A 13,777-nucleotide genomic window follows, 5' to 3' on the forward strand; every position below is an offset into this window, starting at 1 on the left:
TTTTTGAAATAGTCTCTCAATGAGTCCCAGGCATCCCACCTGTCTCCACCCCTACCCCAGAGCTGGGATTACAAGTGTGAGCCACCCTGCCTGGCGTTTTTTTCTTTTCCCTTCTCTTTTTTCATGTGTACATGAGTGTGATATGCATGCATGTGTGTTCACATGTGAGTGGGCATACATGTATGTGCAGGTGCACAAGCACAGGTATGTATGTTTGCATGTGGAGGTCACAGGTTGACACTAGGTTTCTTTTTTGATTGTTCTCCATCTTATTTATTGAGACAGCCTCTCACTTGAACCCAGAGCTTGACAATAGAACTAGTGTAGGTAGCCGGTGTGACCTGGATATCTCCTGTTTCTGCCTCCTGAGCACTGGGATTATAGATGTGGCATCCTGTTCACCTGGCATTTGTGTAGGTCCTCAGGTCCTCATGCTTGCATGGCAAAAGCTTTATCCTCTGAGCCATCTCCCCATTCTCTTTGCCTAGCATGGGTTCTAGAGTTCATCAAGGTCCTTGTGCTTTCAGGGCAAGCATTTTAATGACTGAGCTACATCCCAGCCCTCCCCCTTCCTTCTATTTTGCTTTTCTCCTTCCTCCCTCCTCCTCTCCCCTCCTCCTGCATCTGTTCTGGCTTCATCTCTGCTGCTGTGATAAAATGCTCGCATATAAGCACCTGTAAGGGAGGAAGGGTTTATTGGGTTTATTCCAGGTCTGGTCTATCTTGAGGTAGAAACTTGAACTAGTCACAGCTCCAGTCAAGAGCAAAGAGGACCAGCCTGGACTACCAAGCGAGTTCCAGGACAGCCTCCAAAGCCACAGAGAAACCCTGTCTCGAAAAACCAAAAAAAAAAAAAAAAAAAAAAAGAGCAAAGAGGAAATGCATACATGCCTGCACTGTTCAGGACTCAGGAAATGATGCTGCCCGCTCTGAGGCTAGGTCTTCCCACATCAATTAATGTAATCAAGACAATTCCCACAGACATGCCCACAGGCCCCCTGGTCTACACAGGCTCTCACTGATGCTTACTTTCCACAGGATTCTAAATTGTTTCCGGTTGACAATTCAAAGCATCCCTTGCAGTATCTCTCTCTCTTATCTGCCTTCCTTTTTCCTTCTTTTTGACATGGGAAGCTATGTATAAAATTTATCATTGTTTTTGGGGAGGGGCTGTACTGACATAAGCTAGAGTCATCAGAGGAAGGAGCCTCAGCTGAGGAAAGGCCTCCGTGAGATCCAGCTATAAGGCATTTTCTCATTGTGGGGGGTGCCATCCCTGGGCTGCTGGTCCTGAGTTCTATAAGAAGGTGGACTGAGCAAGTCATGAGGAGCAAGTCAGTAAGCAGCTTCCCCCTATGGCCTCTGCATCAGCTCCTGACTCTAGGACCCTTCCCCATTTGAGTTCCTGTCCTGACTGCCTTCAGTGATGAACAGCAATGGTGAAGTGTACGCCAGATAAACCCTTTCTTTCGCAACTTGCTTTTTAGTAATGGTATTTCATTGAAGCAATAGAAACCCTTGCTAAGACAGGGGAAGTACTAAGGGGTGAACTCAGTACCTTACACATTCTAGGCAAGTGTTCTACCACCATTCTAACTATTTGTATTTTATTTATTTTTGTCTGTTTGAGACAAGGTCTCACTATATACCCTGGCTTGCCTGGAATTGCCTCAAATTCACAGAGATCCCCCTGGCTCTGCCTTCTGTGTGCTGGGATTAAAGGTGTATATGCCACCACAACTTCCATAGCACTAAACAAATCCACCCCACTGTGAAGCCATTTTCATCTTGTAGAATTTTCTCTTCTTCCCAAATCAAAATTCCCCACTTATTAAACACTAGCTCCTCTCCCTGGTCCCTGGGACACTGTCATACTGTGGACTGGAGAGTGACTGTCCCAGGAACCTCCTGTAAATGAAGATGGAGCTTCTGTTCCTGTGATAGATACAGGTTAAGGAGCCCTGGCTGGTGGCCCATGGCCCCTGGCTTTCTTTGAGCCCTGGCGGACAGAGTACACCAGCTTTCCCATGGCCCATCAGAGACCTGCAGCTTGGTGACACAGTCTCCTGTGCCCTCACTGTCCTGACTCTTCTCCTCTGCTTCCAGGATGGCCCTATTATGGACATATCACCCTCAGCACCTGAGGACACCGGTGGAGAGCCTCCGGGTGAAAGGCAGGACCTCCCATGGGGTGCCACGTTTGAGCTGCCTCAGATGCTCCTAGAGAGAGACAGGTGGGCACGGAGCCTGGGCAAGAGTGAAGGTATCAGGTCCTGGGTGGGGCTGAGGCCGTAGTTCTCAGAAGCTCCGCTGACACACAGCTGGGGGCTCTGAGCCCATGTCCCCTCCTCTGGAGGCCTGTCTCATTTCCTCCTCCTGAGCCTGTCTTAAAGAACGAAGGTGCTGAGGAGATATCTCCCTGGAGAAAGGGTGTGCTTTGCAAGCACAGTGAGCTGAGTTCAATCCCTAGAATCTACATAAAATAACTGGGCAAGATGGGATGTGTACATTACCATCCCTACATTGAGGAGGTGGAGACAGGCAGCCACCTTGGAGTTCACAGGATTGGTGAGTTCCAGGCTCTATTTCACAAAATCAAGATGAATAATGTCTGGAGAATGACAGTTGATATTGCCCTGTGTCCTTCATGTGCCGGAGAACACACATGTGTATCTACCTCCTCCATGTACATCTGCACAGACATATGCACCCATACACACATGTATACACATTTAAAGAATGGTAAACTCATCACAGGAGGTACTGGCTGCATGGAACGGTGGTAAGCTGAGGCATTTGGCGAGCTTGAGGCTGGAAGTGGCCTTATCGGTTTTTGGGTGTTTGTGTCATGAATGTGTTCAGTGCCACTTAGCCCTGTCTCTGAAGCCTTCCTCCCCTTCCTCCCCTTCCTCCCCTGTTCCCTTTTTCTGTGGCATTCTCCAAGATGAAAACTCACACCAGTAAGTGAAACACCCACAGGCTCTTTCTGTAAGTTTAAGAGTTCACATCTGACCAATCTGTGTGACTGTCTCGTCACTCTGGCTGCCTTAACGAAACGCCATATCCTGGGCAGCTTAAGCAACATGAATTGTCTCATAGGTATGGAAGCTGGAGGTCCAAGCTCAGCCTGCCAGAGGTGTGAGGGAGCCTGGTGAGGGCCTCTTCCTGGCTGGGCCTCCTTGCAGTGTCCTTTCATGCTGAGGCAGGAGAGAGAGGGAGGGAGACAGCACAATGGTGACTTCAATATCTTTTTTAAAATTTGTTTTTGTTTACTGATTGTTTTTTTCTGAGACAGGGTCTTATGTTAGCCTAGGCTGGCCTTAAGTTCACTCTGTGACCGAGGATGATCTTGAACTAAGGATCATCCTCCCCAGTGCTAGGATTATAGGCATATCCAGTTCATACAGAGGGAGCCCAGGGCTTTGTGCGTGTGAGGTAAGCACTGTGCTCCGAGAGTGACAGCCTCACCCTTTCCCCCTGAATCTAGAAACCGGAGGACTCTAGACAAGTGCTCTACCACTGATCCATGATCCTCGTCCCTCATGGGGGTTCTGGACAGGTGCTCTTGCCAAGCCACAGTTTGAGGGTACACTCCTTTATGGTGGAGAAGGCATGACACCCACCATAAGTTAAGAAGCAGAGAAATGAATGCTGATGCTCAGCTCATTTTCTTATCTAGTCCAGGACCCCCGCCCATGGGATGGTACCACTCAGATTTAAGGTGGGTCTTCCTGCCTCAATAAACCCCATCTTCATAACCCTTCGTAGGCATAGAAAGAGAGTCATTTACATGGTGAGTCTATAACCTATTAACTTGACAAACCCAGACTGAACATCATGACTGTCTTTCTCCACCTCATATAAGGGCAGCACATGACCCACTGCAAACTTGTGCTGTCCCCTGGCTACCCATAGTAGGTGACCAGAATGGATGAGCCAGCCTGATCCCTGCTACAGCAACATAACTGAAGCCAGCATCTTGCCCAGGGCATGGACCATAGTGCTCTGAACTGGAACAGCAGCTGAGGCTGGATCCTAGCTCCCCAGGTTGTGACTTACCCAGGGGTTCCAGAGTGTCTCCTGTTTCATCCACAGTGACGGGAACAGGTCCTCAAAGAGCACTCCATTGTGGAGACTTGGGAAGCAAGACTCGCTTCTCCCTCCACCAGCCGTCCGCATCCTGCTGACACCACCCATGCTTGAGGTTGGTATGCAGGGTGCTAGCTAGAGGGTGGCCTCTAGACTGCATGGGGAGAGACTGCTTCTGGGGTCCCATGCTGTGGCTACAGTGACTGCGGGTGGCTTGTGCTTCTCTTTCACAGAAGTCAAATGCTCTAGGAGCAAAGAGCCTGGTCTCCAGACTGCAGCCCACGGCTGGTTTGGAGCTGAGAACCCCACAGCCAGCAGGAGAGATGAGCAGCCCCCCTCTGAGTGTCCAGGCCCTCAGGGAGATGGCCCTGAGCACCAAGAGCATCGCCATCATAGCAGCCAGCCGTCGCTGCAAAGTGTATGACAAAGAGGGCAGCTGCCTGGACTCCAGGGACCCCAGCCCTGCAGACTGGAGGTGGCCCCATGCCAGCCCCAGCAGGGACCGCTCTTTGGAGAGGAAGGCAGGGAGGAAGAGGTCACCCTCGTTCACCTGGAGCCTGCAACAAGTACATAGATGTCTGTTTGGTTGCTGGGGTATAGCTTGGGACAGGAGAAGAAGAGGGCAGAGAGGGCAGATGGGCACTCACACTGCCACATATGTTTGGGATCTCTGCACTTGAGGTAGAAGAAAAGTATGCCTACCCGATCGCGTATAGTGCCTAAACCACTGCATGACCCAAAATCACACTGCCCTCTTACATTTTGTGAAGTTATAACTCTGGAAATGCAGCTCTGTGACCTGAGAACTTCCATGATGTGCCAATTCAGTATTAAATATCTTTCTCCTTCCTCTGCTAAACATAGTGTATTCACTGGCTTGAGAGTGATATGAAGACTGGGCATTGTGATGCAGGCTTTCAGTGCCAGCACTCAGAAGCCTGTGGCTAGAGGGTTGTGGGTTTGAGGCCAGCCTGGGCAACATATTGTGACTCTGTGTCCAAAACACTAAAACCAAAAATATCAAGAAAGAAAAAAAGCTATCAGCTGATTTGTTCAATATAAAAGAAGGGAAGTAGCAGAATTTGAGGAGAGAGGAAGAGAGAAAAAAGAGGTGGAGGGAGAAGAAATGAGCTTCTGCTTTTAGCCATGAAGGCAGGAAGAACCTAGTGTCCCACTTGAGAGACAGGAGGGGTCTCTTAGTGGGAGTGTCTGCTTTCCTCTCCCACTCAAGCATTTACCAGATTGGATGACGCCCACCCATGCATAGGTTACTGTATGGAATGTATCACACACCCTTGAAAGCCCTCCATAAGGGAAAGGAGAGGAGTCAGACTCATCCATCCATTCACTCGTTTACCGTTACTCTGGTACACCTTTTCTGTGCACCTTTTCCAAACTGCAGATGACAGAGAAACATCAGCCCTCTTCAGAATATCCACCAGAGATCCAGCTGTCCCCAGCACACCTCCAGCCACCGAAACCATCAGGGAAGAGCTTTTTCCCTGCTGTCCCCATGGCCTCCAAGATGAGAACCGGCCTCAGTTTTCACACAGGTATGGTGTAGTTTTGTTTGTTTTTTGTTTTCTCTTTGGGAGCCTGCCACCCAGCTCCCAAAAAAATACACAGAGATCCTGTCTCAAAAAGCAAAGTAGAAGGCTGTGCATGGGTGGTGCACGCCTTTAATCCCAGGCAAAGGCCAACAGATCCCTGTGGTCCTTCAAGAATTATACTCTAAGTATGTGATCCAGCACTCAGGAGGCTTACCCAGAAGTGTCAGGAGTAGCAGGCCAGCCTGGGCTACATATTGAGACTCTGTCTCCCCAGCAATCCATTACTGGTTGGGTGATGCATGCCTGTACTGCCAGCTCTTGGAAGACTGAGGCAGAGGGATTGAAGCCAACCCAGACCTCTTAGCAAAATACTTTCCCCCAAAACTACCCCTTTTTCTTCCTCTTCATTTCCGTCCTCTGTGTCCTCTTCCTCACTCCCTGTTGCTCTTTCCTCACCTCCCTGCCCCCACTCACCTTCCATCCTCTCTCAGCCTCCTGTGGAACTGAGGTCCTGAGGAAGCAGGCCCATCTCTTTCCCGCTCCCTAGTCTCATCCCTAGGCTTGGCAGGTCATCCCTACAGATAATATTTCCCGTTGCTGGTGCCTCCTCAGATGAAAACACACTTCATGTGCCAGAGGTCAGCTTCACCTTCCCCAGTGCCATGTGGCAGAGCCATGCAGCCTCGAGCCGGCCTCCCCTGCTGCCACATGACATCCGAGGTCAGTGCCTGTATCTCCACACCTGTGCCCCCTGTCCCTACCCCACTGGCATCTTGGATACTCTGCTCCATCTGTGTGAGGCTTGGTAGAGTGCCAGCAGCCTCCCACTCTATAGCCTTCCACTCTGCAGGCCTCTGTTGCCTGTGAACTGTTTGGAGGGCAGCAGTGCTCTCAGAAGACAGGTGCTTGGGGGATGATGACCTGGGCAGTGAGTGGAAGGCCTGGACTGGAAGTTGAGGCCTCTGTCTCCCTTGCCCAGCTTGTTCTGGTTGTCTGGGAGGAGACAGTGGGACCAGGTGGCTTTCCAAGCTGACCTTGTCCCAGCAAGTTTCCTGCCATCCCTGATGGAGCACTTCTCTGCACTTTCAAACATTTCCCTCAACTTTGAATCAGATGTCTGGTCCAGAGGGCATAGTTGGAAGCTGAGGGTCAAGGGTCAAGGTGGTTGGGCAAGGGCTGGATACAGCCCGGAAGAGGAGGGTTTGCAGGCTTCAGTGTTGTAGGGGACAATGTAGCTGGGAATGGGATACTGATGGAACAGGCACCCTACTCAGTAGGTCAATGGGTGGAAATGAGCAGGGTGAGGGTCAGGATGAGGAGAAGGGAGGCTGGTATCTCAGGGCTCTGTCTTGGGGAGGTGGCACCAGGGGACTGGAGCCAGGGATTAGGTGTCTGGTGGGCAGATAGGCACCCAGATGAGTCCATTCCCTACTCAGTGCATATGAATCCTCCAGGTTCTTTTAAAAAGCACTCTTGCTGGGGGTATAGTTAACTGTGTGTGCTTGCTGAAATCCATACAACAAAGCCCTGTGAGGTGGCCTGTGTTTATAATCCTAGATCTGAGGAGGCAGAGATGGGGAGACCCCTGAGGTTCACAAGCAGCCTAGGGCCCAAAGGACAGCATCTGTGTACTCTGGCCTCTACACAAATGTTTACTGTCATGTAGCCACATCATATGTACCTGCACACACATCATGCACACAAGTATTATTTCATCATATGAATTCAGCCCCAGCTTATGATCTAGGACAGCACCTTCCACATCCATGTATACAGTCACAATGTAGGCTGGCCTGGAAGTCACAATCCTCCTCCCTAGTTTCCTTAGTGCTAGGATGACAGACCTGCACCACTTAGCCCCCTGTTCACCCTGGCTCATTCCTCCAAAGCCAAGGCTGTAGTGGTTTGCTCAGCTGAAAAAGATTCCAGCTAAGGCCCCTCCCAGGACAGGAGAATGGCCAGTCTAGGCATCAGTCCTGAGGGTCACAGCCTCATCCCTCCTCTTCCTCCCCATACGACCTCTCTAATTTTTTTAACTTGAACCAAGAGTGATTCTAACTCATCTTGTGCACTACTGAATCCCCACTATGAGGTTGGCCACATTAGTGTCCATATTTATGTCATCATCATCTCAAATGGAGAAGCCACAGCTATCCCGATCCTCCCCTGGGGTGGCAAGCGTCCTCTGGCTTCCTTAGTACCATCTTGTTACCTCTTGAACCACCTGACAACCAAGCCATTGGATGAAATCAAATATCTCTGGGCTGTTGGACTACCAGGATTTTGAGAGGTAGGGGCCAACTGGGAAGTCCTTCCTGCTGTCTGACCTCATTTCCTACTACTGCATATTACCCTCCCCCATGCTGCTGTTTAGGAGAGATGCATTATCGTTTAAGAGCATTAACTGCTCTTCCAGAGATCCTGGGTTCAATTCCCTGCACCCCTCATGGCAGCTCACAACTGTTTGTAACTCCAATTCCAAGGAATCAGACACCCTTTCTCAGACATGCATGCAGGCAGACCACCAATGTACATAAAATAAGAATAAATAAATTATTTTTAAAAAGATTAAAGGGTTCTGAAGGAAGGGATCTTCCAGGTGCTGACTGGTCAGCCAAGCTGGCTGAATGGCAGCCTGTTTAATATTGTATTGTGAGGGATAGGGAAGGGTCCATATAAGCCCCCATCCTTGCTGCAGTTGTCCAGAGCTGCTGGACATCTTATCAAACAGAAGGTCCTAAGTGACCTGGGAGCAGGCCACATCAGCCTGAAGGCTGAGGAGGAAAAACCTTGGGAGCCACACATGATAGCTGGAAGAGGACTCTAGTGTTGATGAAGTCAGCTGCCTGTCCCAAATGTGTGTATGCGGAGGGGGAGTCAAGGCCTGTGAGTGTGATCATGATGGGGTTAAAGTCTCAACAACTACTGAGTGTTGCCTTCTTTCTCATTGGTCTCACCACAAACTAAAGTCTTCCATCCCCCTCCAGGGTCTGTGGACAGCAGAGGCCGGCGTCACAGTCCATTGCCCCCCAACCATCCCCCCAAGCCTCAGGGTGGCAGTGCCAAGAGGCCAAGGCGTCCTAAGTAGATGGCAGCAAGACACAGCTCCCTGGAAGGCCAGGCCGGTGGAACCCAACACTGGGCTGAGATGGAGAGTGGCACACGACAAAGGACCTGCCCAAGACCCCATGTCTTGGGTTATTACAGTTGCTGAGGATGTCCCTGGGACCACTCCATATCCCTGGATGCCAATGACTGACAGCCAAGGCCACACTCAGGCTGCAGGGGTCCCTGGGGGATGACTGAACAGCCTCAGACGGGATGGGAGAGAGAATATGTCCCCATCACCACTGACCTCTGAGCAGTCTGCAGCTGGTTCTGGGGGTGCCCGCACCAGGCAAGATAGGATGGCTTTTTTCCTGCTACCTGATTCCCACTCTCAACCATGCTGACAAGGGAGATGATGATGGGAGGGAGGCAAGAGGGAATGGCCAGGATTAGTGAGAAATGTACGCTTTGCTTTTACTGGGGACCTGCAAGGGGAACACTTAAGAGGCTTAGGAGTTTGAGTCTATTGATAAATTATTTCTTTATTTGAGACAGGGTCTCATGTAGCTCAGGCTGGCCTTGAACCTGCAGTGTAGCTGAGGATGACCCTGAACTCTTGGTCTTCCTGCCTTCCTCTCTCTACTTTTGAGATTATAGGCATGGGCCACCACACCTGGTTTATATGGAGCTGGGGATGGAACCCAGGACCCTGTGTGTGCTAGGCAAGCGCTCTGTCAGCTGCCACATTCCCAGGGCTTTCTGTCTTTAAAGAAGGAGAAGGAGAAGGAGGAGGAGGAAGAGGAGAAGAAGAAGAAGAAGAAGAAGAAGAAGAAGAAGAAGAAGAAGAAGAAGAAGAAGAAGAAGAAGAAGAAGAAGAAGAAGAAGAAGAAGAACTGGGGAGGAAAAGGGAACACACAATTGAGTTCCATGTTTGGCAAGACATTGGCATTACCTTGTCTGGTTTTTGCATTTGTTTTTTGAGATATGGGTATGGGGGCAGGGTAGAGGGCTTGGGGCGGGACGATCAAGCTGATAATCCAGGAGAACAAGGCAGTAAGTAGTTTTCTTCTGTGGTTCCTGCCTCTGCCTCTGCTCCTGCTTGAGTCCTGCCCTGGCTTTCCTTGATGATGAACAGATAGCTGTAAATAGAAATAAACCCTTTCCTCCCCAAACAATATGCTTTTGTCATATTGTTTCTCACAGTAACAGACAGCAGGCACTGTCCTTTCTGCTTTGTGCTGGGAACTTTCAGGACCAAGACAGAAGGGACAGGTATTAGGTGGATAGTGACTTAACCTCCTTAGGGTTGGGAGGTGGAGGTGGGCGGTAGTCCCTTCTCTGACTAGGAAGTAGGTTTCAGATGTGTGTGTGCCTGTCCCAGAAATGTGAGGCAGATTCCACAGCTGGGTTTGGGGGTTGTCTCTCCCTCCCTGCTGTGACAACCTGCTGCCAGGGAAGGTGGTTTAGGGCCACTTGAAGTCATCGACCATTTGGACTTTACAAGCTGCTTGGGGGGAGAGAGGCACTATATTTGGGGGCTTTGCTGGGACCTCCGTGAGCCCTGTTGATGCCTACCTCAACTGTGGTGAGGTGGTTGGGGGTGTAGCAGCTGGGATCTCAGGCCCTTCAGACTCAGGTCCAGTAGGCCCAAAGCTTCACACTAAGAATCTTTAGATGTGGTGTAAGGTGACCTTTAAGATTTTACAGTCACAGGCAACTTTTTTTTTCTGTGTATACTGGTTGTCCTGGAACTCACTCTGTAGACTAGGTTGACCTTGAACCCAGAGATCTGCCTGCACAGGCAAACTTTTTGATTGTGGAGATTTTCCATAATGTTTTATTGTTTTAAGATTCAACTTTTATTTTATGAGCATTGTGCTAAAGGGTTAGCTCAGTGGTTAAGAGCATGGCTGTTCTTCTAGAGGGCTTGGGATCAATTCCTAACACCCACATATTGACTCACAGACAAGTGTAACTCCAGGCTTAGGGTATCCAGCGCCCTCTTCTGGCCTCCACGGGCACTGCATGCACATGGTGCACAGACACACATGTGGGCAAAACACCCACTCATAAAAATTTTTAAAAAGTTCCAAAAATAATTCATGAATATTTTGCCTCTGAATCATGTGAGTGTCTGGTGCCCACAGAGGCCAGATGAAGGTTTCAGATCCCCTGCAACTGGAGTTAAGGATGGGTGTCAGCTGCAGTGTGGGTTCTGAGAAGCAGGCCTGGGTCTTCTGCAAGAGCAGCCAGTGCTCTTAACCGCTGAGCCATCTTTCTCAATTCATGTTTTCAGTTTTTTCTTCTTCTTCTCCTTCTTCTTTCTTAATTCTTCTTTCTTCTTCCTCTTCTTTTTGAGACAGGGTTTCTCTGTATAGTCCTGGCTGTCCTGGAGCTTGCTCTGTAGACCAGACTGGCCTCGAACTCACTGAGATCCTCCTGCCTCTGCCTCCCAAGTTCTGGGATTAAAGGTGTGTGCCAGCTGACTGGCCTCAGCTCAGATTTCTTAATGAGTATCACTTTGGCTAGGGTGAGGTGGTATCTCAGAGTAATGTTAATGCTGGACTCTTTTAAAAATGGTCATCAATCCCCGGGCATTGGTGGCTCACGACTTTAATCTCAGCCCTTGGGAGGCAGAGGTAGGCAGATCTCTGGAGTTTGAGGCCAGCCTGGTCTACAAAGCAAGTTCCAGGACAACCCCCAAAGCCATACAGAGAAACCCTGTCTCGAAAAACCAAAAAAAAAGTTATTGATCATTTATATTTTTCTTTTGAATACTGCCTGTTTATTAGGCCCCCATTTTCTTTTTGTTTTTGTTTTGAGACAGGGTTTCTCTGTATTACTTTGGAGCCTGTCCTGGAACTTGTTCTGTAGACTAGGCTGGTCTCCAACACACAGAGATCCACCTGCCTCTGCCTTCTGAGTGCTGGGATTAAAGACATGCACCACCAACTCCCTGCTTCATCAGCTCATTTTTTAATAGGCAGTTGCATTTCTTTAAGTATTAAGGCTTCCTTTTGGTAACTTCTGGATATCAGTCCCCTGTCTGAGGTGTCGCTCCAGATCTCCTGTGGGTACCCGTGTACTCTGCTGTTTCTTTAGCTGTGAAGAAACTTGTATTTCATGTGGTTCCATCCATTGATGGTTTCCTTTCTTATCCTCTGGATCTTCATAGCACTCTAGGGCCCAGGGTGTGTCAGAACCTCCCAGTGGCCTCTTCACTACTGAGAGATACTTTCTGCTTCATTCTTGAAAGGCCCACAGTTATTTATGCGTTTCCTCTGTCATAACCCTGGTTATGAAACCAACTGGGCACACATCCACTGTTTAGGACACACTTGGGGCCCCAGGGAGCTCAAAGATTTTGTATGATGCCAGCAGAATAGCCTGGCAAGCTTACCTAAGTAAAAGAACTTGGAGTCTAGGAAAACAACATGATATGGGGCTGGGGTGTGGCTCAGTGGTAGAGCACTTACTAGCTATGTCCTAGCTCAGAATCCATTCATCCACAGCACTGAAACAAAACAAAATAATCCCTGCCCCATCCCACCCCCACCAAAAAAACCCACAGAAAAGAATCTGTGACATGGAACCTCCAGGGCATAGCCAACCCTATTGACCTCTGCTGACAGGTGCATTCCCTATGCAGAAGCCATTAGGCAGTTGGGCAGCTCATTCTCTGGAGCCCAAAATTTGGATTAGGATCCAATTCTGTCATTTACAGGACTGTGTGCCTCCAGCTGGTTGGTCAAGTTCTTTGAACTGCTATCTTTTTACCTGTAAATGTCTGGATACCATGTACCAATTTCACAGATTCAGAATGTTTCTGCATGTTGTTTTATAGGAAGTAGAATTGGAAATAGAGGAGAAATGAAAAGAATATAAATTAGCCATTTCAGGAGCTGCTGAGATAGATGGCTTAGGGTTAAAGGCACTTGCTGTCAAACCAGAGAACCTCAGTTCAATGTCAGAACCTACATGGTGGAGAAACCAATCCAGCAGATTATTCTCTGGCTTCATTATGCACACACACACACACACACACACACACACAGACACACACACACAGACACACACACACACACACAGACACACACACTAACAGATTTAAAATTCTGGTTGTCTCAAGTTTGAGTCACTTATGTGTTAAGCAAGTATCATCATCACTAGACCATGGAAACTGGCTTTGGGTAATCTATGAACAAAAGCATGAAGATGTTCACTTACAGATGATGTTCCTGTTCCTTAGACAGATGCCTAGAAGAAGGATTGGTTTGTGGGGTCGTCAGGAAAGTGTATCTGTGTGTGTAGTACATTGCCTGACATGTTTTGTCACATGACGCACATTTTGACATACCTGGGGAGAGGGAACGTTAGTTAAGAAATTGCCTCCATCAGATTGAGATGTGGGCATGCCTGTGAGGCATTGTCTTGATTGTTCATTGGCATGGGAGGACCCAGCTGGATGTGGGTGGTGCTACCACTGGACCAGTGAGCCTGGGTCTTATCAGAAGGTAGGTTGAGCAAGCCAGGGGAAACAAGCCAGGTCTTCCATTGATCTACTTCAGTTGTTGCCTTCAAGCTCCTGCCTTGATTTCCCTGGGTGATGGAATGTAACCTGTAAGCTGAAATACCCACTCCCCACTCCCAGCCCCACCCCTGACAAATTGCTGTTGGTCATTGTTTATCACAGCAATGGAAAGCAAGCTAGAAGAGCACCTGTGTGTATGTGCATGTGCCCATGCACCCACGCAGAGGTAAAGGCCTGGAGTGCCCTGATCTATCACATTCTATACTATTCCCTTGAGAGAGGGGTCTCCACTTGAACCTGGAGCTAGACTGGTGGCCAGCAAGCTCCATCAGTCCTCCTGGTTCTGCTCCTCCTCTTTTCTCAACACTGAGGGTATAGGTATGCATGGGGCCAGGCCCAGCCTTTTACATGGTTGCTGGGATTGAAACTGAGACCCTTAATGCTTTCTCAACAAGCACTACTCTTCCACTGGGCCATCTGCAAGCCTTCCCTGCAAGACCCAGGAAGGGTTATGTTTTATACTTCACTGCCAGGCAGCTTCTCAAAGAGGCAGAACAAT

At 49.1% G+C, this 13,777-nt stretch overlaps 1 protein-coding gene across 1 annotated transcript in view; it reads left to right on the forward strand.

Annotated features, from left to right (window-relative positions):
- LOC101842812 (kinesin-like protein KIF19) overlaps positions 1-9,859 on the forward strand; it is a 48,108-nt gene extending 38,249 nt beyond the window's left edge. Inside the window, exons 15-20 of the mRNA XM_040751452.1 lie at positions 2,107-2,234; positions 4,096-4,204; positions 4,323-4,655; positions 5,492-5,642; positions 6,252-6,359; positions 8,627-9,859. Of these exons, the coding sequence (XP_040607386.1) occupies positions 2,107-2,234; positions 4,096-4,204; positions 4,323-4,655; positions 5,492-5,642; positions 6,252-6,359; positions 8,627-8,727 (930 nt within the window). The 3' untranslated portion in view covers positions 8,728-9,859. The remainder of the gene's footprint in view (positions 1-2,106; positions 2,235-4,095; positions 4,205-4,322; positions 4,656-5,491; positions 5,643-6,251; positions 6,360-8,626) is intronic.
- Positions 9,860-13,777: the final 3,918 nt, after the last annotated feature.

Source organism: Mesocricetus auratus, unplaced genomic scaffold (genome assembly GCF_017639785.1).
Source record: "Mesocricetus auratus isolate SY011 unplaced genomic scaffold, BCM_Maur_2.0 Super-Scaffold_100008, whole genome shotgun sequence".
Taxonomy (NCBI): domain Eukaryota; kingdom Metazoa; phylum Chordata; class Mammalia; order Rodentia; family Cricetidae; genus Mesocricetus; species Mesocricetus auratus.